The sequence below is a fragment of the Athene cunicularia genome (assembly GCF_003259725.1).
Source record: "Athene cunicularia isolate RWA chromosome 11 unlocalized genomic scaffold, athCun1 chr11_part1, whole genome shotgun sequence".
NCBI lineage: Eukaryota > Metazoa > Chordata > Aves > Strigiformes > Strigidae > Athene > Athene cunicularia.
The window spans coordinates 8,915,845-8,942,364 of record NW_020799113.1 but is presented as its reverse complement, the minus strand read 5'-3'; the positions used below and the strand labels follow the sequence as shown (position 1 = coordinate 8,942,364).

General features: G+C 45.4%; 1 protein-coding gene and 1 long non-coding RNA gene across 4 annotated transcripts in view; one reads left to right on the top strand and one right to left on the bottom strand.

Moving 5' to 3' along the window:
• Positions 1-2,033: 2,033 nt before the first annotated feature.
• SLC7A10 (solute carrier family 7 member 10) lies at positions 2,034-19,216 on the bottom strand. Of its 2 annotated transcripts, XM_026856809.1 has the most exons (10): positions 19,017-19,216; positions 12,271-12,422; positions 11,388-11,513; positions 10,299-10,452; positions 8,517-8,640; positions 8,318-8,421; positions 7,098-7,194; positions 3,773-3,922; positions 3,231-3,408; positions 2,040-2,325 (listed from the first exon to the last, which is right to left on the bottom strand). In XM_026856809.1, exons 2-10 carry the CDS (start codon positions 12,389-12,391, stop codon positions 2,198-2,200), a joined length of 1,182 nt encoding a protein of 393 aa, XP_026712610.1. In that variant the 5' UTR covers positions 12,392-12,422; positions 19,017-19,216; the 3' UTR covers positions 2,040-2,197. The 2 variants fall into 2 exon arrangements, with proteins under 2 accessions (XP_026712611.1, XP_026712610.1); XM_026856810.1 differs by lacking the exon at positions 19,017-19,216 and having other exon boundaries at positions 2,034-2,275; positions 12,281-12,373.
• LOC113484427 overlaps positions 10,410-26,520 on the top strand; it is a 37,493-nt gene continuing 21,382 nt past the window's right edge. For both annotated transcript variants that reach the window (XR_003399218.1, XR_003399217.1), the window contains exon 1: positions 10,410-10,515. This is a non-coding gene — a long non-coding RNA (uncharacterized LOC113484427). The remainder of the gene's footprint in view (positions 10,516-26,520) is intronic.

Sequence of the window (26,520 nt, the reverse complement as noted above, 5' to 3'; positions counted from 1 at the left end):
GCTGATTGTTTTAAAGCATGGCAGTATAATCAGGAACCATTTGAGCCAAACCCAGTTAACTATGAGGCAATTGGTCCTTTAATTTTGCTTTTGATTTCCTTAAACAAGAGCCAAAGAAAGCCTTGGTAACAGTTACAGCACATTATTATTGTTATTGTTGTTATTATTATTATTGTTACTACCACCTTTCTAATTACCATGCTGACTTGTTTTCTCAAGAGCTGCAAAGTTTCTGTGCTGGCTGATTTCCATACCTTAATTATTTAAACAAACAAAAATAAAACCACACCAAAACTTAGCAGTTCTGAAAGCAATCATTATTGCTGGTGCTAGAATACTTTTAATTTACCCACTAGATAATAAAGTTATTGAAAATAATTAATGTGTTGGAAATTATACCACAGAAAGTGGATTTTAAACTATGGAAAATGAGATTTAGCCATGAGAGCCTCTGACACGAATTAAGCTCTTGAGTACTGCTTAGCCAATATAAATAGGAGAGGTGTACTGTGAATTAAAAAGGAAAAAAAGCAAGCTGAATATATATGAATTTCGTTAGCAAACTTTATATATTCATAACATTATTTAAAATGTGGAATCTCTTTACAAGTGTGCATATGTACACACAAACCCACCCCTTTTTCTTTATCCAAATATATATTTTATGATTAGCAGGGAATAGTGTAAGTTGTGTTTCTTTCTAGCGTCTACCATCTGATCTGAAAGTCTGGAGAGAGATGGATAGATATTTAAAAATAAAAATACTTCTGAATAATGCATTGTGTTGGAAAGATAAGTGCCTTGAGCTCACTCCATATTTTGAGTCTGTTCTTAAATTTTGTAGAGTGTGGTACTTGATACACTAAGAGATTAATGAATCTTAATTTTTATACCAGGGCCTGTAACACATAGAAAGATACTTTTAAAATTAAATTCACGTGGCTGTTACCAAGGCTACTGAACGTGATAGTTTTTGTTTTCAAAAGTTGCAAAAGAATAGTAGTGATTCAAAATACTGCTCAGAGCTGGTTTTGTATTTTGCATTTTCAAAAGATTCTTTGGTGTGAAAGTGGCCATATTGCTACAGCAACAAACCTCTATATATTAAATACACGAACTAGATATTTTTTCCTAATGTTTGCCACAAATAAAATATGCAAAACACCTTCTAAAGAGCATCTGATGTGAGAATGACTTAGGCTTGTAACTTGGCTGAGCATAGTGGAAATGACGAATTTGTCTTTGAAGCAATGTGACATCACTTGATGCTTCAATAAAAAGGAGGAATGTTGGGCTTTGTTGCCACGTTTCCCCCCGAGTTCCCACCGCTGAGCCCACTACAACCCCCTCCACATCCTCGTCCTCCCCTGCCAGCACCTGGCTCATGCTGAGCTTCGTGCAGGAGTTCCCGGGTGGTGCAATGAGCTCCAGGATCCCATCAGGGGTGCGGGAACCCAGCTCTGCCTTTGCAAAAATGCTTCAAAATTGAGATATTTGAGATTTTTAACACTACTTCTGTATATTTCTTTTTTTGTGTCGCCAAATGGTGCCTGAACAGTCAGTAGACTGTCAGTTTTGTCCCTTTTACTCTGCGGTTGGCCCAGGCAGGTTCATGTTCAGGGATGACCCGGCCCTGGCGCGCTGGGGCTTGGCTGCTCGGGCGGGCGCGCTGTGCCCTTGCCGGTACGTGGAGGGACGATCTTTTGGATTGTAACTGACACCTCGTGTTGGGTGGGGGTTCATCCCACCCAGGGACAGCAATAGAAATTTTCTTGCTGACATGGGTGTCCCAAGGTCTCCTCGTTTTCTCTTAATTTCTCCACGTTGACTTTGCATCAGGAACTGCCCTACTTTTGAAATGCCCAAATTTGTACAACTCTGGCGGACCCTCACAGCTGCTAAAATCAGTATTCCGGAGCTGTATCTGTGCTGCTTTCCCCTGATGAGCAATTATTATGCTGCCACAAAAAAAAACCCAACCAGCACCTTATTTTATATTTTATTTTCTTTTTTTTTTTTTTTCCTCTCGTTTCTTTTTTTTTAGGGAAAAACTAAAAGCTACAGATGACACAAAGGGCGTAGCTCATTTTAGGGGCTTCACTGTTGGAGCTCTGAAAACATTCTTTTTTCCAGAAAGACTTTTTTGCAAAAATCAACATGTAAACAAGAAGCCACTTCAGCCTCGCAGGCCACGTTGTCATTTCCTCGCGGTGGTCTCGCTCGCCAGTCGTCGAGAGCGGGCCGAGGGTGCCTGCTCCTCCTCGGCAGCTCCCCCCTGGGGGTAGACCACAAAACACAGCTTCTGTCCCCAGCACGTCACGGACTCTGTGAAGACCAACCGTGCGGGCGGTTAATGGGAATGCTCGAGCTCTTCCCAACAGCGGCGCGATGCTGGGGCGATGCAGCGTGTGACCCGACGTGCATCTTCACAGCCGGGCCGCCCTGCTGCACAGCCCCTGCCGCCCTTCTCGTCTCCAGCTCAGCCGCAAAACGGTGTCCGCGAAGCAGGGGCGGTGGGGCAGCTTCAGGAGCGCCCGCCCCGAGCCGTCCCCGCGGATGCAGGCGGCAGGGTGCCAGACCCCGGCCCTGCGCCGCTGGGGGACCACCGGTGCGGGGGAGCTGCTGGCGGGGGCCGCCGCCCTGGAACCCTCCAGCCAGAGCAAAGCGCTCAGTGAGCGCATCTGAAAGTCCTCGCCTCGGGGCAAACCAGCCCAAACATAAAGACTTGCGTGCAATTTTAATTTTATGTGAGTGATCACGTAAAGCTTTCTTTTGAGCGCGAAATAGTTCCTCATGCTGTGTGGGGCTTGTGCAGCAGGATGTGCTGGTGGCACAGTGGGAGGGAAGCAGGGCAAGGGGGAGGCAAAGCTCTTGGCCATTTTTAATTCCTTTTGTGATAGCTCATTTAGCCTTCATGTGCTTAAAGTTACACTCCCGTGTATCTGCCCTGGGACAGGCTGCTGTGGGCAAGCTGAGTGGATGGGAAGTTGCACAGGGGCATGAACGTTGGCAAACGTGCCCAGGAATGAGCAGAGCAGCTGCCCAAAGGCAAGTGCTCTCTGACCACTTTGTGCCCAGGGGCCGCTTGTGACCAAGAGTGGTGGCCAGGCTCACACAGGCAGTTCCCTGGTTGCTTTAGTGCTGATGTATCAAGATCAGAGAGATCCTCCCAGACCCAAGCACAACCAGCAGCCCTAGGTGTGCGGGGAGGCACCGCGGCGTTGGCTTACCTATTAGCCTATTTACACACTTTGGTTTATTTCTCCAGTAGACTCCAAGGAAAAACACTGGCACTCCAGTTAAAATGATAATGAGTCCAACTCCACAGACGACTGGCTCGGAGTATAAGCTGAAGATCAGCAGAAATGCCCAAAACGCCAGGTAAGTGATGGGGATGAGGAGGTTCACCTACCAGGAGAGAGCAGAGCAGAGCACGACTGTGCAGAGCAACAGCAGCAGCTGGCTGGTGCCAGGGGACTGCAGGGGCCTGCAGGCAGTTCTGCAGCTTCACAACCCCCACCGTGGGTAATGCCCCCCCTGCCTTCTGCCATTGTTGTCCTCTCTGCCCATCCCAGCAAACTCACAAGGGGTCTGTCTGTGCATCCCATTTTTACACTAAGGGCACTTTGGGACGTGGTTTGGGACCTTGAAACATTAGCACTACATCAAAAAATAAACCATTCTTCAAAATGGGAAAATGGGGGGCTTACTGTGCCCATCCCATCCTTTGCATCACTATTGTAACCAAGAGATTTAGCTTTAACATTGTCACCTTGATGGGTCTGAAGATTTTGGGTTTCTTCCAGCGTAACACAATCAGACCTATAATTGTCACTCCATAGCAGAGGTAGTTAATGAATGACACGTAGTTGATTAGCGTGTATGTGTCTCCAACAAGCATGATGATAAGAGTGGCCAAACACTGCAGAGAGAGAAGCATAGCCTTACTTGAGTCATTACTAGAAAAGGTAGCTTAAACCCAACAAAACCAAGCAAAAAACCCATTAAAGCAGTTAAACTTTTGTTGGTGGCCCCCTCTGGGCACCTCCTGCCTCCTGCGGTTCACTGCGTTAGCCCTGAGCTGGGCTGCTGGGGCTGAGTGGGGATTTAGGGTTATTAGGGGCATGCTGAAGCCAGAGAGCAGCAGGTCTGTTTATAAATACCCCAGGGTGCTGGCAGAGGTGGCTCTGCTGCCCGTGGCCGGGCTGGGAGGAACGGCACAGCTCTCCAGTGCCCCACTCCACCCATTTCTGTTGTGTGTTTTAAAAGCTATTGAACCTATGGTGAGGACTTATAATGACAGGATTTCTTGCAGACTAACACAGTGTGGCCAGAGCACTACGTTGCTGCAGGTGCCCTGTATATTACTGAGAATAAAAGCTTTGCCCTTTGCCCCCACCGGCCCACGGCTCATGCTGCAGATGACCAGCATCATTAATCTTTTGAGCATTACGTGTGTTTGGAAACTGGCAGATAGATGGTGGAAATTTCCACGTCTAAGCTTGCTTGTTTGTATTGTATTTTTGCATAACTCTGTAAAGCCAGGAGAGCTGGCTCGGGGGGCAGGGGTTGTTTCTCAGGCTCCACACCCCTGCATGTGGGTACCCCAGGATCTGAGCCCCTGCCTGCACCGTGTACCAGTCTTGTGAACGTTGTCTGCTGGTGGCCAGAGGCTGAGGGAAATTAAATATCCAAACCCCTCCAGAGTGCTCAGGATTTTGGTCTGTGTTACTCCATGCTCTCTTTTTGCTTATGTCCCTTTTTCTTAATTAGCTCTTTGAATAGCAAAGTCCTTTCCGGAGGGAGGGCTTCTGCACCGCCGGCACCAGGAATTAAGCACCACCACAATCAAATAACCCTCTGATCCCTTCGTTCCCCTGTTCAAAGCCTCACAGGCTTGTCAGGGAGATTTCAACACCTTGAGCAGTCTCACCACAAAATGGATTTAAAATAGAATAGTGTTTTATATCAGCATTCCCTGCTTTGCTCTGACAGACACACAGTGTCGTACACACATAGGACACTCTCCTGCCACTAACGGGTTTTTCAGCGACGCTGCTTGGAGCAATGAGATTTCGTGCGTAGGTGACACTGATGTGTCAGATCTGCTCACAGCGTGGGCGTGATCCCCGAGTGGTACGAAGCTGCAGAGGGGCGTGCTGCTCCCCCCGATCGCCTGGCCACAAGTTGCAAGGCAGAAGGGAGAGCCAGCCGCTCCCCAGGGTCTTGCAAAAAAAACCCCAGTCTGTTTATTTTACAGTTAGCTTGGCCCCTTGATTTTTGAAAGGATTAGTTAAAATACGGGTCTCGGTGGTGACGTTAAAAAGGCCTTTCTTCATGTACAAAGAAACCTTTCTCCATGCAAAGTGCTAGGTGTGATTCACTGGAAGAGAAAAAGCAACCTGATGTACTAATTAGGTTTGCCTGAAGTCTGACCCAGTTTGCTATTGTACCTGCCTACACTGTATTATTTTTATATTTCTATTTGTTAAGAAATTACTATTTCCTAGCAGCATTTGATATACTCCAAGCTGCATGAAAACACCTTCAAATTATGAACTGATATGCAGTGTTGGTTCTGTGATTTGCAGTGATTCAAGGGAATGGTTTGAGCAGAGCAGGGGGCTGGCATCCGCCTGATGGGCAGGTCGGACAGCTTGGCTCAGGCAGCCCGCTTGTGTTGGGGCTGTTTCACAGCAAAACAACCTCTGAAACTCAGCATGTTATTTCAGCTGATGTATTTTTACAGACAAAGGAGTTCTGCTTCATGGGCACCAGCAGAGCGCAGCTGCCTAGTGGGAGCCCATGGTGGGGCCAGTGCTCTCTGGCTGACTGGGGAAGGCAGGCTGTGGGCAGTTTACACCAAAACCCTGCATGGACAACATGAGATATTTGTGATGGGGTACTAAGCCCTGGGAATGCCATAAAGCCTCAGCTAGACATATATTCTGTCATAAAAATGGAATGTGCAGAAGGCTTATTTGGTGAAATTTGGTCTGGGTGTATTGTGCCAGAATTGCTGTTAGAGCCAGGAGACACATAAATGTGCACCTTCCTAGTGCATCTCCAATCAAACCCTCACTGTTTTAATATCAGTGGCAAATCTGCAGTTGACAGCAGTTGATGCAGCTGGGATTTCAAGCAAATGCCCTTTAGGGAATTCCCTTGCTTGGGTCATGCAGCATTAGGATTCCTTTTCCTCTTTAATGTCTTCTATGCTATAGTAAAACCCATTACATATTCTAGCTTCACTGTTGATAAAAGTGTATGAAGTTCTTTCCTTCAAATAGTAACTTCTGTAAGTCATTAGTATTGTGGAAATTTATGTTATGTAAGAAGTGAGAGACATCTTATTCTTGCAGGAGCACACCAGAAACATGACCAGCCCCAAACCCTCCCAACACTTGGCCCGTTGGTTTCTGATCTTTGCAGGTGACCTCTTGTCTGCTCGACATTCCATTCAACAGATGTGTTATTCAGGGCTGCTGTAATCATTGTTCCTACTTAATTTTTTGGCCCACAAAAAAGTAATACTGGTCCTCAGAGCACTGCCCAATCATCCCTCACAAAACATCTTGCTTGTTGAGAGTAAGTAACTTCAGAAGCACTTTGTCCTCTCCGTGGGACCTACCATGTCTCTGGCTTTGGTGGCAGGATCTAAACCAACCCTGCCTGAGTGGGATTAGCAGTGATCATGGGGACTTCCATGTGCTTGTGGATAGTAGGCAAAATTGGTAAAAAGAGCTCATCTTTTCTTAAATGAAGCATCTCTGGTTCAAAAGCCAGTTTCTATCTCTACTGTGAGTAGAACAAGTGGTAATCGGCTTAAATTGCAGCTCCTGTTACATATGAGGGAAACCCTCCAGGTGTCAAGGGTGGTTGGGAGTAGGAGGGATTATTCCTGAGGCTGAAGGCTGCTCCTCTCTGGGTCTGTCAGAGATGCTCAGCCAGCACCCTCCAGTAGCACTCCTGTCTGACTCGCTTGTCCTCCTCTGGGGTGAAATGGCCTCTCAAAGATTTTCCCAGCTACCCTCTCCATGATTCAGTATTTCTAAAAGCAGATTACAGGGTGACAGAGCGGGGTCAGTCAAACTTACGCAGACGAGCAGGGCAGGGATGGGTGTGCAGTACTTGACGTGGATCATGGCAAGCAAACTTGGCAAGTGGCCTTCTCGGGCACCGGAGAAACATAACCTGGAAATAAGAATAGTAATGCTAAATCCACTTAGTGTACAGCAGCCTCTTCAATATCTAACCATTCAGTATCAATTTCATGTCTCTAATCTCAACTGCCCGCGTTGGTCTTGCTGTGGAAGGGAGCTGTGCCCTGTGGCTGCTGGCCTGTGACTGGGGAGACGACTACAGACTGCCTGCATAACCTGGCATGTTATTCAAACAAGACCCTTCAGTACACAGTGCTAATGGCTAATGTCATCTGTGAAATGGCCTGCTCAGAGTTGCTGAATTGCCTCTGAGAAGGACCAAAATCTGTCCAGTCCCTGTTTGCTGGCCAGCATTGCCTCCTGGCCCAGGGTGGGATGAATACTGGAAGGTTGTGTGGAGATCAGCCATACACAGTCAAGGCATAAAAACCCTCACAGATAATTTCAGTGTCAAAAGGATTTTGGATAAGGTTTAACATGCCTTAAGATTTCACTTTTAAGTGCATAACCTATTACATATGCACTCAGATTTGTTGCATCTCATTATACTCATGAAAATGCTGAGATAAATAAATTTCCCAAGGTACTTAAGATTTGAGTCATTTCCTAAAAAAAAATTTATAACTTTTTAATTAAGTTCAGAGAGGTCAATTAATATAAATAGACTTTATAGACTACAATATAATAGACTTCACAGATTCTCTCCTCACTATCAGCAGTGTGCATGCAAAGCATCTTGCCTGAAAGGAGTTTTTCCAGCATGAGAATGAAAATGTCTGTAACTGAGAACAGCACCAGGCCGTAGAACTCCTTGTTGAGCAAAGCACAGTTTAGCTCATAGCTACTGGAACTTTACTGATGTAAAATGACTTTGGTTCCATGCTGAAGCTGTTTGGCTCTTACTGTGAGTTATTCCACATCTGCAGAACACTTTCAGTAGCTCGTGAGGATTATTTTGCAAGAGATTCCACGATTCATATTATGTTTGCTGATTCAAAGCAGAGTAATTCATAATTGAATGTAGCCAACATGCCCAACGACAGCCTCATGCTCTACAACATCCAAAATGTCTAGCTAGCATTTCTTTAGCAAATGAAGTTAAAACAGCCCCTCCCCAAATTAGATAACGTTCATAAAATTGTACTCCATCTAACCTTGATGAGGTAAAAAGGTATCCATTTATTCCTCCAAATGTAGATAGGGCCACTGAGACTGGCATAACCCAGGAAAAATAGCCCAGTAACTTTTCACCAAATGTCTAAAGCAACAGAAGGCAGAGAAACTGAAATAAACTGCAAAGCACAGAACCGAAATCAAAGTGTATTTTAGACATCCAGGGAATGGTTTACTTACTACCGCCACAGCGTTGGAGGACAAGAGCTCTTGGGGTGACATGGCAGTGAAATATGCAATGTTGGTGAACGTATACACAAATGTCACCAATGGGATGGATATGAATATGGCACGAGGTAGGTTCCTAATAAAAGAATTAGGAGGGTAGATAAGAAATTACAGTCATGCACAGCAAGACCACAACAACCGTGTACAGCCTGGGGGAGGTCTCCCAGCTGGGTTTCTGTGGAGGGGAGCTGCGCTTCCATCAGCTCTTTGACCCGCTGCCGGCTGGAGAAGGCTAAGGGTGCTATGGAATGCCACGTCTGCAGGGGCGCTCCCCGGGGCAAAAGTACCACGTGCTCCCTTTGGGCTGTTGTTTGGGACTGAGGCAGTGTGTGGATGAAAAACGAAATAGTCATGTCTCAAAAGCCCGGTGGTGGAATAAAATGCTTGTTTTGCTTTACTTTCATCTGCTCTGAAGGAACGGGATCCTGTTGTCCAGGTGATTGCCTTGGCCCATCCCATCCCATCAACCTGGTCTGGTTGTCTGGTCATACAACACTGTGGCAACTTACAGTAGTACAGATGTACTTGACCCCTGATCCAGAGACCTCCTTAGAGGTGGACACCTGAACCATTTTGTATACAACACAATAACGCATTTTTCTTTGTGTGTCAGATTCGGAAAAAGTTTTTAAAAAACTTATTTAACCTTTGTGATTTTGAACAGATTCAGTAAAAATGCGAAGTGGTTTTTGTTAGCCAAGTATTTTTTTATAGTTTAGTTTCCCCTCAGAGGCTGTAAAAATAATAGGAAAAAAAGCCATTCACTCATTTTTCTCAACTAAGGCCATATTTGCCTTATTTAAGTTATAACTTTGCATTATTCAGCTTTGAAATTGTGTCAGTCCATTAAAATGTTGATGTTGTATTGAGGGAACACATTACCACACTTTATTCCTGCCAAGATCACTGGACATGCACTTTGCCGCTGACTAGTGTGAATGTGTGTGCAGAGCCGCTTGTAAGGCCGCAGCTTTAATTCATTCCCATCTAGGCTGTGTAATAGCTTAAATTTCTCCTTGTTTAATTGCTGTGTGCACTGGATGCCCAGAAATAACTATTGCTCTGAGAGCTGCTCTTGGCATTTGTCATTCCACTTCATCAACTCAGAAATGTTGAAACATTTGAGCTTTGCTTTACTAAAGTAAAATTCACTTTCCCTCCAGCTTTTCCAGCCTGCTTGTGATAAATAATTTCCAAGCCCCTTCCCATAGCCAGGACCAGCAGCGACCTGATGTCAGGTGCCCCAGCAGACAGGTGCTTGCAGCCACAGTGGGGCAGGGAGAGCTGCCTTTACCGTGCAACAACTTTCTAAAATTCTCTTTCAGGTGTCTGTGGGAGATCCCCTTTGGGTGAAAAAGCAATGTGACTTCCAGCATAATTCAACATTTTTCTAACAGAAGTGGTTCTCCCTATAGATATTGTGTGGTATTTCAGCAGTGGTTAATTTGCTGCTATAGAAGCACTGTATGATTGAATAGTGCCATAAAAGATGCTGCTTTGTCTATAGGCTGGTTTGCCAGCCTTGTTAATGTCCTTGTGCAATATATTTTTAATTTCAGTGTTTCTTTAACTTGCCTGCTATCTGTTCTAAACAAAAAACCTCTCCTTTAGAAAGACCAGTCCCATAGACCTGGAAGGACATTGCTGCAGCTTATTAAATGGATAATATTACCAGACGGCTCCAATGTTTCAGCACTTCAGGAAAATGTGGATGACGTGGAAATGGATACTTGCCTGCGGGGATCAACCAGTTCTTCTGTTACATAGTTCAAGAAGTTCCAGCCACTGAACGCAAATGACCCTTGAAGAAAAGCTAATGCTAAATGCCCCACGGATGGAGTCATCCAAAAATTGAATGCCTTGCTTGGTGTCAGCTCTTCGTAGTTTCCTGCACAGAGAGTGCAAGCAAGAGGTTAAGCCACCCCTACCTACCAGAGACACCAGAAAATAGGTAAACTTTTTATTTCTTATTCCTTACTGGATTTGGGACTTCAAGCTCTTCCTGTCCCCATGGGCTGGCATTGCACTTGCAGTGCTTTCTGAGGGGCGGTGTCCTGGGGGGGCAGCTCGGGCTGTAGGCACCGGCAGCTCCCTGCCGTCTGTGCTGCAGCACTCGTGTCACCTCTGCTCTCAGGGGACCTTTTGCCAGCCTGCACTGTCTGAGAGATGGCTCCTTGTCGGGGTAAATTCCTACGTGTGCTTTATGCAGTTTTCTTTCACAAGAGTTTGGCGGTGTTCAGTACAAATGCTGAAAAATAAATTGTCTAGGGGGATGGAAGATTTGTCAAGATTGTGGGACTATTACCACTGAGAAAAAACATTTTCTGCTCTCTGTAAATGTCATATTTCATCTTCCTTTATATGACTCATCATATACAGGATAAAAACATTGTGAGTCTTCTATGTTTTCTGTTTTCCATTAAGTTGGTGAATCAGTGAGACATTTTTTTGCTTATTTTTAATCTTATAAGTGACTTTTTGTGGGAAACTGGACTAGTGCCCTGGGCAAGCTTATTCATTTTACACCCAGAGCACTTCCAATTTAAGGAACATACAACAGACTCATAAATTTCAGTAACTATTTCAAAACATCCTCAGCTGACCTCCTTTATTCTATCAAAACCGACAAGGCAGGCCTGAAAAGAACTTGTTTAAGGGGAGATAGCTGATTTCTCTGTTGTGCCTTCCTTTCCACAGCCTTGCAGCTCGGCTAAACCCAGCACTCCTTCGGGCTGGTTTGTAAGGAGGAAACAGTGCAGCAAGTGGGAAAAATCAAATCTATCAACAGTACCATACCCGTGTTAGAGCTGTCTCACAGAGTACCTTTAAAGATCTGTATGAAGCCCACAGTAATGATAAGGGCCAGGGCTAAGAGTTTTCCTGCTGTAAATATATCCTGAATGCGTGTTGCCCATCGAACGCTGGAGCTGTTCACCCAGGTCAGGAGGACTGGAGAGCAAAAGACTGAATTCAGTGAAATGAAATTATGTTTATTTAAGAACACATAGTCAAAGCATTGGAAAACAGACTGACACACATTCCTGTAGGGAGCTCCAGTGTGGCTGGGAGTGAGGGTGAGGAGGAGTGCTGCCTGTCCCGAGGAGACTCCTGGCTGCGGGGACATCCCTGGCAGCCAGCAGCCTTCCCCCTCGGGCGCTGCTGGTCAGGGCTCCCCTGAGCTCTAGGAACTGTGCCTGAAGTGCTCGATGTGCCAGGGATCGCTGCCTCCTCACAGAGATGGTGACTGACTTCAGGCCCTGTAGCTCTGGTTTGCCTTTGCTGGCTCTGTAAGTAATTAATGCAGAGCTGTCGGCATGCTGCGCTCCCTACACGCTTGCATTTCTGAATGTAAAAGAAGACTAGGGAGGGCTCAGATGGTGGTGGGTAACCTGTGTCAGTGGGTAACCCGTGCTGGTGGATCACCTGTGCCAGGTGCCCATGGCTCTGCAAGGAGCACAGCACCGCCCCATCCCAAAGCTCACTTGCTGCACCTCTCCCCAGGACCCGCGGGGATTCAGGCACTGTGACTGCTGTGGGCAAGCGGGAAGGGACTGGATACCCTGCAGCTGTCACAGGGCCTGTCCTGGGACCTTCTGCTTGCCTTTCGGGTTGTGGCCATGACCCTAGCCTGGCTGGAACGACCCCTCGAATGGTCCCATGGAAAACCGAGGCAAGCTTTATGTGTGCGCGAGAAGCAAATACTCACGTAAACACACCATGGAGAGGATCCTGGAGGCATTATAGGGGGGGATACAGTTAGGGAAGACGGGCTGCAGGACATAGTTTGAGAATGTCAGCGCAATGACAGCCAGACTGGTCGGGTACATGATAAGCACCGCGCTCCACAGCAGCAGAAACCTGAAAAGACAAGAAAAAGCACAAGAAAGCAGCGCTGGGAATGTGCTGGAGGAGGGAGGTAACGCGTGCACGGCTGTGCAGTGCTTCAGGATGGCTCCCGAGGCATCAGACTGAGCGCCCTCATCCCGCTCACACCTAATAGTTACCCACTTGTGCCTCTCCTCATACCTTTTCCGAATATCCTGGTGCAATCTGGATATTAAATGAAACATTTTTAAGCAGCGCAGTTTAGGGACATACAGAAGAGTGAGGATTATGCCCAGTGGGCACGCTTTGATTTAGCTCTGTATGTCAGAGTGAAGCATCTCTGCAGCAGACAGCAGTCCCTACATGGAAAGATTTCATCAGAGCTCCCAGCTGCGGGCCAGCCGCACTCTTGGGGCTGCTACCGGCTCCCTGCTGGTTATTAGGGGGTTTCCTGTCACCATTTGGGTCGGCTCCATGACCTGGGCAAGGGCAGTTTAGTGCTGCAGTAGCCTGCAGTCACTCGGGTGGGGTTCCCCCGGGCTGGTTGTCTGCCTCAGCTGAGGCTGAAGGTACCCTTGCAAATATGATGTGTGAGATATTTTGGTTTCTCACTCTGGAAAAAGGAAAAAAATGCTTATAGAAGCAGCGGCGGATCTGGTTAGTATTTTAATATATTTGAAGTATTATTATTTCTGTAGTAAGATGTAGTCATTGCAAGAAAGTGAAATCCCTCTTGCCATGTATACACACACATATATATACACAATAATTCATTCATATACATGCACAAATGTAACTTGCAGGGATGCCCAGCACAAAGTAGGATTAGAAATGGTATTTTCAAATAAAACACTATAATTTCTAGATTACATGGGTTGCTCTTTTAAAGGCTGCTCCCTCCCAGCATGCTGCTTGCTGCCAGCCCTTCAATCTGTCACAGCTGGGGGAGTCCCTCCTGCTGCCATTTACCTGGAGGGAGGGAGTAAGTGTGTGCTGTTTGCTGGGTGCTCCTTGGGCTGAAGTGGTGAGTATCTTTCAGTCACATCCTTTATGTTGCCTTGTTGTTTCTGAGAAGTGTGGGGCAATATGATGCTTCCTTTTTCTTATTAACTACCAGAGAGTTTATTTGGTAAACTGGTATTATGTAAGTGCTGGTTACTGTCCAAATAGCACTATTGTTTTTAAAACTCAGAGGTTTTTTCCTTTCTTGGTTTTGTTGTGTGATTTATTTTTAATTTTTTAAAATTTCTAATGTCTTTCATCATGGTTCAGAGCAGTTTCATCCAGTAATGTCTTTGTGCTATTTGGTGCTGTGGGTGGTGTATCCAGTTCGGGGTAGCTCTGCAGACCCTGCTTGCTGGGTGGGTTGACACAGCTGGTCCCTACTGAAGACTCAAAAGACTGCAGTAATCATTTGCTGACAGGGTTAGGATGCTGGCAGTGCTGAGCAAGATCAAGTTCAGCTCTCTGTGCCCCAGCTGTGTGTGCCTAGCAGCACTGTCAGGGCTCAGGTAGAGCCACACCTGTGGGGCCGTGGGGTTTGGTGGGCAGAGACACCAGCTCTTCCCTATCAATCACATTTATCTTAGCCCACACAATTTATGTCGGCCAAGAACTGTTTGCAACTACAGCCATTCAGTGGGGAGAATGACTCTGAAAACAGTATTTCAAACAAAATTTGCCCTTGATTCTATGCTGTAATACAGTGCATTACAGTTGATATTGGGTAGAATACGGTTTAGTGGGAATGTGAATAATTCAGTAGATTTTTGACAGTCAATTTGTTTCATGCTGAACTGAAATACACGTAGGACTGATAACACAAATGAAAGTAAATGCAGAATTTTAGCAGAGGGTGGCAAAGTTGTACTGTCAAAAGGGAAGTTCAAATGAGTGATGGCATTAAAATGATGCTTGCCTAAGATGTAGGCCCACTTTTACCTTGTTCTTCCCAGCAAGTTTTAACCAAAGCCTGGTTCTGAGAAAGATGTCCGCGCTCGTCACTCGGATCATGTTCATGTCCTGAACATCCTGGGGCTGGGGCGGCACTGCTGAGCACTTGTCTTGCTCTGGCAGTGCTGTCAGAGGCTCCGGGCAGGTTGGGGAGGCCCCGCCAGCTGGGGATGGCTGTTCTCCGGTCACATTTCTTTGGGGAGGTGGGGTTTGCTGTGGCTGGCAGGCAGGAGTTAAGCCCAATATGATTACCCAGCACTCTGAGTCTTCTAAGAAGTTTTTTGCTTTTACAGCACGGCCTTTTATCATCTGTTGTGCAGGAAGACTTAAGAGTACAATTTTCTCAGCAAAGAACAACTGTTCCAGATCAGCTGTAATTAATTTAAGTGACACAGGGCTGAAATTTCCTGCAGCCATAACTGAGTTTCAGACGTCCTCGCTATCACACTGCACACAATTTGACAAATTGAGGTGCAAGCCAAAGGGCTGGAGGTGCACTTTCTGCCCTGGGCAATCATGTGGAGGAAGTGTAACCAGCGCTGGGAGCACAAAGTCCAGCTGGAAGTGGGAAGATGTCATTGTGGCACACCTGAAGATACTTTGCCAACCTCCTCAAATGAAAAGTGGGGGAATTACTGCCCTGAGGGATGAGTTGTGGCACTGGGGGTGTCAGGAGCTGAACCCTAAATGATAGATTTTCAGAGTTACTCGTTAATTTACAGCACTACAAGAACTTCTCTCTTTGGTGACTAAGAAGTGATCCGACCTTTAGAAACAGGCTCAAGACAGCTGAATGTAGAGAAAAAGGAAGATATAGCTTCTCTTGGGTTTTGTTTGTTTGTTTTCCTGAGCATTGGCGTTTGCATGTGCTGATGGCAAAAGGGCTGGTAAAGTAACCTCCCTGCCTGTATTCTGAGCAAACCACGGTTGTGTGTAAGGAGTGTCAATAGCTACTAGCTGGATGGCCTCTGAGGTGTTTTTGTTGTTGAATCGGATCCAAAGTCCAATGAAGTTAACGGCTATCTTCCCATCAATGTGTGTTAGGTAATGTCTCTAACTAGATTGCTCCCCTCTCTTCCCCCCCCTCCATTTTAGAAACATGGAATAAGTGACAACCTGTGGTGGGACATGTTGCTTTTGGGAAGGTGTGTGTGGCATTCATGTGAAAGTGCCAGTCATCCCTGGATCAAAACTGAACTTTTTGCAGATATCTTTGCATACTAGTTTCCTCCCCAGTGGAAAGAAGTGAACAGCATGGTTTGATCTGAGTCTATAATAGTCTAGTGGACTTGGTGAAATCAATTCTCAAACATTTATTTGGGATGCATCGGTACTCCCAAGAGGGTCTCATGTTAGATATAAAATATCATGGAGTCAAGGCAGCCTGTGAAACTAGAAAATTAGAGTGTACCCTACTTGTGTGTCATTAACAAAATAAAACAGTTTTGAAATAGATGCTGTAGTACAGATCACCTTATCTTAAGCTGGACCTGGCTTAAGAAAGTTGGAGCTAGTTTGGATGTTATTAATATTATCCTATATTGCTGAAAGAATTATTGCCTTTGGAAACTTTAGATTTTTGCAGCAACAACTAAGAAGCATAGAAGTATATTTGAAGCATGTTTTACTAGCAGTTTGGAGTGACAGTTATCAAAGCTTTGGCTAAGAGCTCTCTGCTGATTTCAGTACTATTGATTTTTAGTAAGGATGTATGTCCAGTCATCAGCTGCTGGTAAAGCACCTGTGTTAGTTGCAACATCATTGCTAAGTACTCAGAAGTTTTATCAGAAACACACTAGTGGGTTTTTCACGAAGCTGAATTTATTAATTGTCTTCTGCAAGAATACATATTAAGCCTATTACTGGTTTTGGTAATGTTTTTGTTATGACCTGTACAGACATACAAGCCCATATAGGACGAGCTGTGCTCAGATGGCTCCAGCAGCACGGGATGCAACACATTCCCTGCAGTTGGTGCGCTCATACACAGATGTTATTTAAAACTAAGACCATTTCTAAATGAAGATTAAAGTGGGAAGTCTGCTCTGTGGTACCAAACCAGAGCCCAGTGCAACAGAAGCTCTCCCTCACCTCTTCTTTCTCCCCGGCTGGAGCTGCCAGCAAGCGTCCCTTCTGCGGGGTTGTCTCCAGCTGGGTTTTACCATCACCGCTGCTTTCAGCAGCATCTCATGCACTGTCCTTCAGCTGTACTCAGACTCGGGGCAGGGCTGCTGGTCTGCAGCCAGAGCTTCTGCCCACTCAGGAGATGGCCCTGTCTTGCCTCTCTCTCTTATTCCATTCACCTTCTTACATCACACCTAGCAGTGTTACGATTTAAAAAATTTTTTTTATTCAACCAACTATCAATACTGCCAGGCACAGTAGCTGGGGCGTGTAGTACTCCAGTGGCTGTTACAATCAAATAGTACTTCTTTGTTCCTTATACCTGTGCAGGAAAACATAATAAACAGGGAAGATTTTGGGGGGCAGAGACAAGGCAACAGAAGTGAAGAAGAGGCAATGTTTTAGTCTGGGTGGTTATGGCACGTGCTCCTATAATAACGTGAATAGACCAAACCATTTGGATTTGCCACTGGGAAAATCATTTGGCAGATGCAGTAAAGCTCTGTGTGCTGAATATGCTGATCCTTGCTGTAGAATGATTAAATCAGAAGAGAAAACTGGACTTTTGGAGAAGCAGTGTTTTTTCTGTCAGGGGAGGCTCCTGAAGGGCTCCTCTCAGCTCAGAGCACTATGCGCAAGTGCCGAGGTGAAGGGGCACTCCCAAAGTGGAAAACTGAAGGTGCTTGTGAGTATCCCCAAAGCTGGAGGCTTTAGGTGGTGGCTCAGCAAGGTGCATCAGGGTGCAATTCCAGCTCAGCTTTACTGGAAAATATGACTGACCCCCCCGCCCCTTTTTACACCAAAACCTACCTGGAGGATTCTTGCCTAAGGCGACCCTTTGTCACACTTACGAAACTGTTTTCTTGGGAGAAAAGGTAAAGTCTCTTTGCAAAGCAAGAATGGAAGCACTGCTTCCCTTCAGGTGACAAGTTTGTGCTTTTTGATACTGCCTGTGCATCACAAGCCTGGACCCTGAGTGAGCTGCTGCCACAGCAGAGAGCTCCCTGCTTTGGGAAGGGAGAGAAGTGCTCTGTCCCCAGGGCAATGCTGGGTAGTGACCAATGAATGGGTGTGTGGTGCTTTCTGGTACCATGAGAATTCTCTGAACGTGGCACATAGTGAGCTGAGGAACAAGTAAAGCCAGGTTTAGTTGTACCTAATTTCTAACTACCTTCTTTCTCTCCCCTAGAAAGCATAGTTATAATATTTCAGTTTTGTGAAACTCTGGTGGTTTCTGGCCTCCCTCACAGCGATATTCCAGGGACAGCACTTGTGACCACTTGTGCAGTTTTATGCTCTTTCATTTTCAGGGTCCTTGCTTGCAGACCCCATTCCTGGGAACAGGTGATGGGGAAGCTGCTGCCTGCCTGCTCTAGGGTCCCAGGGGAGCAGGGGCGTTGCCATGCAGCTCCTGCCCCCCATGAGAGAACAGACCTCAGTGAAGATGAGTTGAGATTTTGGGTAACCAAGCTGATGTTGTTGTTACCTCAGTCTGTGCTGCAGCACCAGTGTAGTTTTCTATGCAAAGTGGGACAGTGTTCAGAGGAGCAATTCCTCTGACTGAAGAAACATGGACTTCCATGAGAACGGCTTAAGTCTGACCAGCATCACAAAACGACCTTGTCACCTGGCATGTTTTCAGATGCCAGCTGTGCCCAGTGCCTGGGCGGCACTGAACTGAGGCAGGCATGAGCAGGGGGACAGCCCATGGGATGGGGTGACAGCCTGCCCTCCCTTGCACCTCTGCTGATTTACCCTACTCAGCAGCCAGCTGTTATGACATTGTTTTCCATCTCAAATGGGAAAGAATATGTTTTTCTTTTTTTCCTTTTTCTTTCTCTATCTTGCAGTTATGTTGCTTATTTTTCCAAATAAAACGCCAACATGTGGCATGGCCTCTTGGCCTCTTTACTCACAAATGAGCAAGTTGGCCAAGAAAGTTTCAGTGTTTCTTTAGTGAGCTGTGAGTACAGGCTGATGGTTTAGTTTTTCTTGTTGAATACACACAAAAAATATACAGTCAAATATAAATGATGACCTCACTTGTCCCATCCTCCCTTAGCCATGCTAACCTGTTAGTGGTATTTTCAAAGAGAAATAATTCCCTGAGTTTCCCCCCCTCTTAGTATTTACAATACTTGTTATTTTGTACAGTTGCAGTAAGTGAAGCAGCGCTGCAAGCAGCTTTGGTTTATGGCAAGTAGCTCCAGCCTGGCTTCCCTGGTGCATGAAACTCCTCAGTACAAGGTACTGATCATTCACGGCTGGCACACAGGAGTGTCAGCTGGGCACAGCATCATTTACAGCATCGTTCTTTTCTGTCGCAGACTTCATTGAGTGAGAGAGGGAAGGGAAAGCGACCGTTGCCTTCCCTTGGAAGGCAGCACCGGGAACTCTGTGTAGGGGTGATTTGGTATTTCTAATGAGAACAGAAAGAATGATTTTGCAAAAGCATTTTATTGACAGATGTTCCCTGTCAGATGTCTTTTCCACACAAAATACTTAATATAAACGTGTTTTCAAATTACTTTATAGATATAGGGTACTTACCCAGCTAACCCACCAAAAATCTCTGTGACGTAGGAATAATCCCCTCCCGATTTGGGGATAGTGACTCCCAGTTCAGCGTAACATAGTGAGCCAAGGGCAGCCACCCCGCCGCCAAGCACCCAAATAATGAGAGCGAGTCCCACCGAGCCAGTGTGCTCCAAAACTCCTTTTGGCGAAATAAAGATCCCAGAACCAATGATATTACCTGGAAAGGACAAAAGGTTTTCAGTGAGGTAAAAGAAAGTAAGAAATGCACTTTTTTTCTTTTTTTTTTTTTAAAATAAGAACCCAAACAAAAAAACAGACATAGCCCCCATCCAACCAAACGACACCGCACCCCCCACCCCCTTCCAGATTTTGCATGATCGTATTTCATTCAGTTACGCCCTGCGGAAAGCATCGCCATTTATCAGCAGTCAACGATGGTAAGCATGTGCTCAGCTCTGCTGAGCCTTGGTAAGACTCGCCTGAGCATCTGTGTCTGCAAAGAGCTGTTTTGTGGCACAAACTCACACAGCTTGCACAACTGTCTGCTGTTACCTGCCATGCCCAAGTATTTTATCGAAAAGCTTTTGAAGTGTTTGTAATGAAGATTTTAATTTCCTCCTGAGATGAATCTAAAGAAATTAAGGCTCATCTTCAGGGCAGCTGACACTTCAAAAAAAATTATGTAGCATTATCTATAATGTAGGGGCCAAGAGGTGCTCTTCTTACCAGGACAGATTTAAGATTGTGCTTGCAAAAAGGTAATCTGAAGGTCTGAGGTACTAGAAATCCATTAACATTTTATATTTGTAGTAACTCTGCTGCTTAGTCATCACCCACAAGTTTTTTTTTAAGGGATATTGTGAGGTGACTGAAATATTGGATAATGAGTTTTGTCCTATTAATTTTGTTTGATTAGCATGTGAGCTGAGGCAGTGCTGGGGGTAGAAAGGGAATGCTGGGTATCACAGATGCTCTTTGTTCATGTGGGACTAGGGTATGGTTGTCTTCCCAGGCCAATGGGAACCCATCTGCAAGGTGTGATTTGCAGCTGCTCAGGGTCTCAAAGGAGAGGTTTTTTGTCAGGCTTGGAATTTTTTTGAGCAATATCTAAATAGTACTTTTCCCAAAAGGATGTGAAGACTCTCCTGTTGTAGGACTCTGCTGAGGTCTTTCTTCTTTTATGAGTTGGTATTAAAATCTTCACTTACAAAGTTGACTTTATAAACATTTTTTATCAGTGCAATTACAAAAATAAAATATTGGATACTGGCCACTAATGAGGTATTGTCATTTAAACCAGCTTCTCCACAGCATTTGAACCTGTGTGTCATCAGATCTATGCTTTCTTCCCCCGCTCTGCTTTTTAAATGCTTTTTAGCTTGCCATGTAAAATAAGTTCCCTAAATGCATCCAGTTACACCAAATTTTGCTGCATGTGGCTTCAATTCTGTCCTCGCGTTTCTTAAAACAGCTTCTGGAAGTGTGGCTCATCCTGCCAGTCTGTCCTGGCTGTGCTCATGCGTAGCTGTGTGTTTGCAGTGCGTGTGTTGAAGCAGATACTCTATCTGTGGTTTGAAATGAAATGAAATCAGAAAATAGACAGCTCCAGCAACTGATAAGCAGGTGGTCACTTCCCAGCAAGAGTGGAAGGGCCAGAGGCTGTGGGGACAGCCCTGAGGGTGCCAAATCCCTGCTGGATTTCCCGGATGGTTTGGGGATTCTTGGAGCAATAGGCTGCTTGTGGCATGAGGGTCTTGCCAGGCGTGAAGCCGTTCCCTGAGTATTAAAGTGTTGGTATAGCACTGCAACGGCAAACCAGAGACTCTGGCTAAATAAACCAATATGTAATGCAATAAAGACACATTTTTTGGATGGAGTGCTGGGCCTTTCCTGTTTGCTGGCATGTCAGCTTGTGAAAGGGCACTGCTGCACAGGAGGGCTGTCAGTTGGAAAACCTGGCTTTTCAATATTACAACTGAACCACACTGCAAAGTGTGCCCAGACAGCTCAGTCTGTGGTGTGGCAGCTTCAAGCAAGATTATCCAAGCACAGTAGTAAGGAAATATTGGTACAGATTAAAAAAACTGATACAGCACCCCCACCCCCCACCCCCCAAGTTGTAAAATCAGTTTTAAAAGGCATGACATTGAAAAAACATTCTTTTCAACTTCTCATTTTAATTTGTAAGCTTTGTGGCTGGCCATGTTCCCCTGTAGGAGTCCTTCCACAGACACAGGCAGGCTAGAGTAGTTTTCTTATTAGATGAAAGTTAGAGCCACAACTACCATTTTAGGAAATACACTGAATAGCACCAAAATTTTGATAATGCCTTTAAATCAATGTTAGTAAATCTTGTATCATCCCTGAAAGCCTCACAGAGAGAAAAAAGATTTGCTAGTGTACTATTAAAGGGCTCAGTGAGTGACTTCTGTAGCTGGCTGGTCTGGCTCTGCAGCCAGTGCTCGAGCAGCTCTTAAGTGCTCTCCCACACAGGGCACTTGTGGAGCATGAGCCACAGGATGCCTCTGTACCATGACACGGGGGACTCCTCTGCTACGTCTGACGCTGTCCTCCGCAGACGGGCGCAGTGCTGTGTGACGGCTGGGGCTGTTTCAAGGGGTCTCACTTAACAGCGGCAAAATGCTACGTAAGTGCGGGTTTGTATTCAGGAAGGAGTTGTATGTGCAAGGAAACCGATTACAGGTCAACTTGAAGGCTATTTTAAATGCTCCTTTTGGCATGGGGAACAGCCACGCAAATCCTCTCCCTCCAAAGAGAAGCCCTGGGTGCAGGGATGCCCCTTCAGCACCATGGCTCACATATGGAGAAACGGGAGGGTGTAAGATGGGTGGGAGCAGGAAGTTTTATGAGAGAAAGGGAACAGCCAGCCCTGTCCACCCATGCTCTTCTCTGCTTCCCTTCTGGAGCCAATGGCCAGGTTGGACTCAGAGGCTCCCAGTCCAGAGTTACTGTAAAATAGGATGTAAAGGGTGTGGGTTTACTCTGGAGAGGAGCTGAACAAGAGAAGATAAGCCTGCAAATACAGACAATGTGTGTAAGGAATACAGTTTTCGTGTGCACGGACTAATTTTTTTAATGTTTGTGATGCACAGATAAGGTTAAGCCAGAAATAAATGGCTTAAATGGTGATGGAGGAGATCAAGGGCAGAGCTCAGCAAAATCTTGGTAGTGTTGAGATCTTTAGCCATGGAGGAAGTCCCTGGGAGAGACCAAGATGTCTCCCACCTGCAACCGCCAAGTGCAGCTGGGATGGACAGCCACCAGGACCAAAGGCACTTTCTGTGCATTAAAAAAAATAAATCAGATGAGGCATGTAGATGTTACCAAAACTGGATCATACTAGAATAACAGTAAAATAACTATCCCTTAGCTGAACTAGCACAGGGAGCCCTAAGCCCTGCTACAGCATTAATCACAGCAGCTTGCGCTGAAAGGATGGGTTTGATGTGGACGAGTCACACAATATTATTCATAGCACTAATAGATTTGTTCTGGGTCTTCCCTACTGGGAAGCTACACGGTTGGAGTGGAGCGGTGAAATCTTTCAAGAAGATAGATGAGGAGTTAGTGTATGGCTAAAGCATACATAATATTTGATAAAATTTGTGGGGCTTTTTGGTCATAGCGTCTCCTGCTCACTCAAGCATTGCAACATATTTAAAACAAACAAGCTTTTCTGGAAGACTGCTTGTGCCCTGTTCAGGAACTGTAACAAATCTTGAACGTAAGCTGAAAAAGAAATACCTGCCTTAGGAGTTTAAAATTGGTCTTTATAAAGTCTCTGGCACTCCTGCGTGCTTCAGTTGTAACAGTTATGCAGATAGAGGAAGGCCTTAAGTTATAAAGGACCCTTATAACTTATCTGCTACCTGCCAGAATAGATACCTGTGTGTCTCTATTTTACACATGTACCTGAAAATACTGCAATTTTTGGAGAGCAGGCTGAACTTTGGACATACTGCTTTTCACAAATACATCTGTAGGTTTTAATTGCCTCTTTCGGATGGGACAGTATTCCTTTCTAGCAACCCCAGTACTGAACAAACAGGAATTACCCAAACCCAGAATAACCACTAGATGAGTCCCCTGGCTCCTCTCACACCATCTCCTCCTGCTCAGTGCTCTCTTTCACCTTAGCTCAGGTTTGCTGCTATTTTTGGCAGCACATAGCAGATGCAAATACCCATCCTTCAGCAAGCTCTCAGCGAGAGCTTCCACCCCCACACTTTGTGTCACCTTTTCATTGTGTCAACATGTGGAGAAAGGATAAAATCCAAACACAGCAGGGCATCCCTCAAACTGATAACGGGTGAGAAATCCGGAAAATCTCCAAGCTGGTGTGCAGTGTTGCAGTGCGGTGTCCCTGCAGACCTGTGCTGCGTGGGGCTGACAGGGTGACGTCGGAGCGCTGCTGGGGCTTTCACGCGGGCGAGGGGGTGAGAGCTGACAGTGTGCCTGGCTTTCTGTACCTGCCCAGCTGCTTTTGTGTGATGGGCAGAGCTGCTGGCAGGATGGGAAGGGTGGGGAAATGGGGAGATAAGCAGCAGCAGTGCTGTGGGAAGCAGCGTGATCACGCCATGATGTGATGGACTCCAGGAAAAGAGACAAGTCCCAGTGAGTGTAACCGCAGCAGTAAAGTGGCAGCAGTCTGGCATGGCAGTGATGAAGTGCGGTCTAAATGCACAGACAGATAGTCCATGGTGTGTTTTTTAAATGCTTGCGCTTGGCATTGTCAAAGCCCTGAATCTCTCTGTGCTTCAGGTTTCGGCCTCGTCCCTGGCTGCCCAGGTGATGGGCAGTGAGGGGCAACTGCAGTGGGGCTGTTACTGAAATCGGAGCTGCTGCAGAGAGGAGGTGTCTGTGGCACAGCATGGCTTAGAGCGATGCCAAAGCAGTCCTCCTCGTGTGCAAGTCTGTACTGAGCTGGAAATAGCCAGTACTTTTTTTTTTATTTAAGGATAATGCTTTCTGGGTGCAGCTACCTGAAGGAGCAGGACAAGAAGGAACAGGCAACCTTCTGGATGGTCCTTTCATACAAACATTCACAGGAATTTTTTTTGTTAAATTAAGTAGTTGTCATATATTAAAAAATCGAATGTCCTTCATGAATGAATATACGATAAGGCTAAATTATCTTCCAAACTCATTATGGATTTCCTATTATTTTGCTCTTGCAACATGTGCAAAAGCCATATCAGCAGAAGTGGAAGTGCTACGCCCCTTCCAACAACAAAATGTTCTTATGGAAACTTGCCATGAATGTGGTAAATGTGCCTGGGAAGTACCTTTGGTTCACTTGGCGTAGGATGTGTTTAAAAACAGATATAGTAGAGATGCTGAAAAGCTGCAAGAAAATGAGATGTCAGAAACTGCCTGATGAGAAGCAGAGTTTTCAGAAGGTCTCATGTTCCTTAGAAGAAGTTCTTAGGCCAGAAGACTTAGCAGTAAGGCAGATGATTTACCTACAAATAGGTATTTCAAAGCAAGCCTCGGTCAGCAGGAACTGGAAGGAATTTGGTAAGCAACTCTGGGGCAAGAAAGAAATTGGCTGTGCAATTGAGGGAGACTGTCATTATTGTGCTCACCATGTCAGGGATAATTTGTTTCAGCTTTACTAGTGCTGGTGCTCCTGATACTCATTGCACTTATTTTTTTCTTCTAAAATGTGAAGAAATGGAAAAAATTAATTACTTCTTGTCAAACAGCCACTTTCTCTGTTCCTTCACGGTCTCTACTAGAATTTCTTGCTACAAAAGTACCTCTTTGAACCAAAAGGAAACTAATGTTTGAATTCCATGTGTTCATGCTATGGACATATCTTATAAGTAAAATACAGAATAGGCTGTCTCAAGTCTCAAACTGTGTATGTGTATTTATTCTTGTTGGTAATAATACAGCCTTAACCCTGCCTGGGAGGTATGAGGCAGTTACTGGAAATTTTGTTCCAACAAATCAGTACTGAGTAATCACAGTAAACAGCACCTCATCTGAAAATGTAAATGATGAGCTTCCCATGTAGATGTTCTCACCCCCTGATCAAGGCTAGGGAAGTACTGATGCACTCACACAGCACAATTGCTTGGGCAAGGGAGGTCCATACTCATGTCGTGGTGCTGTGTCTCCAAGCCCGTTGCAGATGCTGAATGCGTTGTGCTAGCCACGGGAGTGGAGGACGGAGAGGATGGAGCCATGTGAAATGGGGCACGTGAAGTGTGCCAAGGTGTGGAGAGTGGGATGATGAGCCTAAGTTTGTCTGCCAGCCCAAGCCTGCTTCCTTGGCATGTGAAAATGTTTCTGCTAATAATAAAGTAAAAGCTATTCACTTGCTCAGGCCTCTCATATTTCTAACCTTAAACAAGTATCAGTTTTCTGTAGGACAGAAGCTGTCTTCAACTCAGTACTGTATTGTGTAGCACTGCTGAGCCTTGAACAGACAACCTCCAAAAATACTGATCTCTGGAACAAAATCCTTTCTGCTCTAGTCAGTCAAGAGTTTGTAAAAGAGATATTTGAAAGCCTTTGCAAATTCAGGGAATTTACTTATTTATTTGCTTATTCACAATAATAATGGTCTGTGATGGAGGTGAGGAGAAAGGTAAGACTTCACAGCTATGCCTACTCGATGTTAAAGAAAAGCATTTTTGCTCTTAACTTAGAGAAATTGGCCCATAAAATTGCTCAGGAGCTGTTCATTGCTGTGAAAAGATGACCCTGGCAGGACTGCCAGAGCCAGCAAGACCTGCTGATCTGCTTCCACACTGCTAGTTGCAGACATTTATGGAGATCCTGGGATGCTCTCAGCCATGCAGTGTTGAGGGATGTATTACTTGACTGGAGAGGTGAAAAGACACAGCCATTTCTTCCCCTTTTTTTCTTTTTTCAATGCCCCTCTGCATTTTTTTAGGATGTGGAAATCACTATCAATATTGTAAAAAAAAAAAAAAATCATGACACTGGATAAGACCTTAAAGTGATATACTTCAGGCTATTTTACTTGCCTTCTGTGTTTTGTAATTATTTATTTTTAAGGCTTCATGGTTTAGATTTTGATGTTTTTCTGAAACAGCTCATGAGGGTTAGAAACATAATTTTTAAACAGAAGCTGAGGTTCTCATGGAATAATACCACTTCAAGAGTTATTGTGAAAGGGGGGAAAAAGGCAACAGACACAAAACATCATGCTGTATATGGGAAAGAGTGCATATTGCATCAGCTGACTATGGTGAGACTACAGGATGCAGATAATAAAAGTAAAAGGGTTCTGTGTTATAGGAATTTATGCTTTTTATGTTTTTTTAATACTGAACAAATCTTCTCCCAGCTGCACTTTGTATGCCATGCTGTAACCTGCTGCTGGGGAGTTTCATCCAAGTCTGGAGCTCAGCCTGTCCTGTGAGCCACACTCACCGCCCAAACAGCCGGGGCAGATTCCAACCAGCTATTGTAACATGTCAGTGAACTGAGTGTGAAGCAAGTTCAGACTCTTCCACCAGCC

Bases quoted from the DNA above. Each gene is read 5' to 3' on its own strand.
- SLC7A10 (XM_026856809.1), bottom strand. From the start codon at position 12,391: ATGTACCCGACCAGTCTGGCTGTCATTGCGCTGACATTCTCAAACTAT. The intron at 8,641-10,298 runs GCAAGTATCCAT...TTCTTTTATTAG, and splicing joins GAACTGGTTGATCCCCGCAG to GAACCTACCTCGTGCCATAT. The intron at 2,326-3,230 runs GTAAGCCAACGC...TGGTCTTCACAG, and splicing joins GTGTGTAAATAGGCTAATAG to AGTCCGTGACGTGCTGGGGA.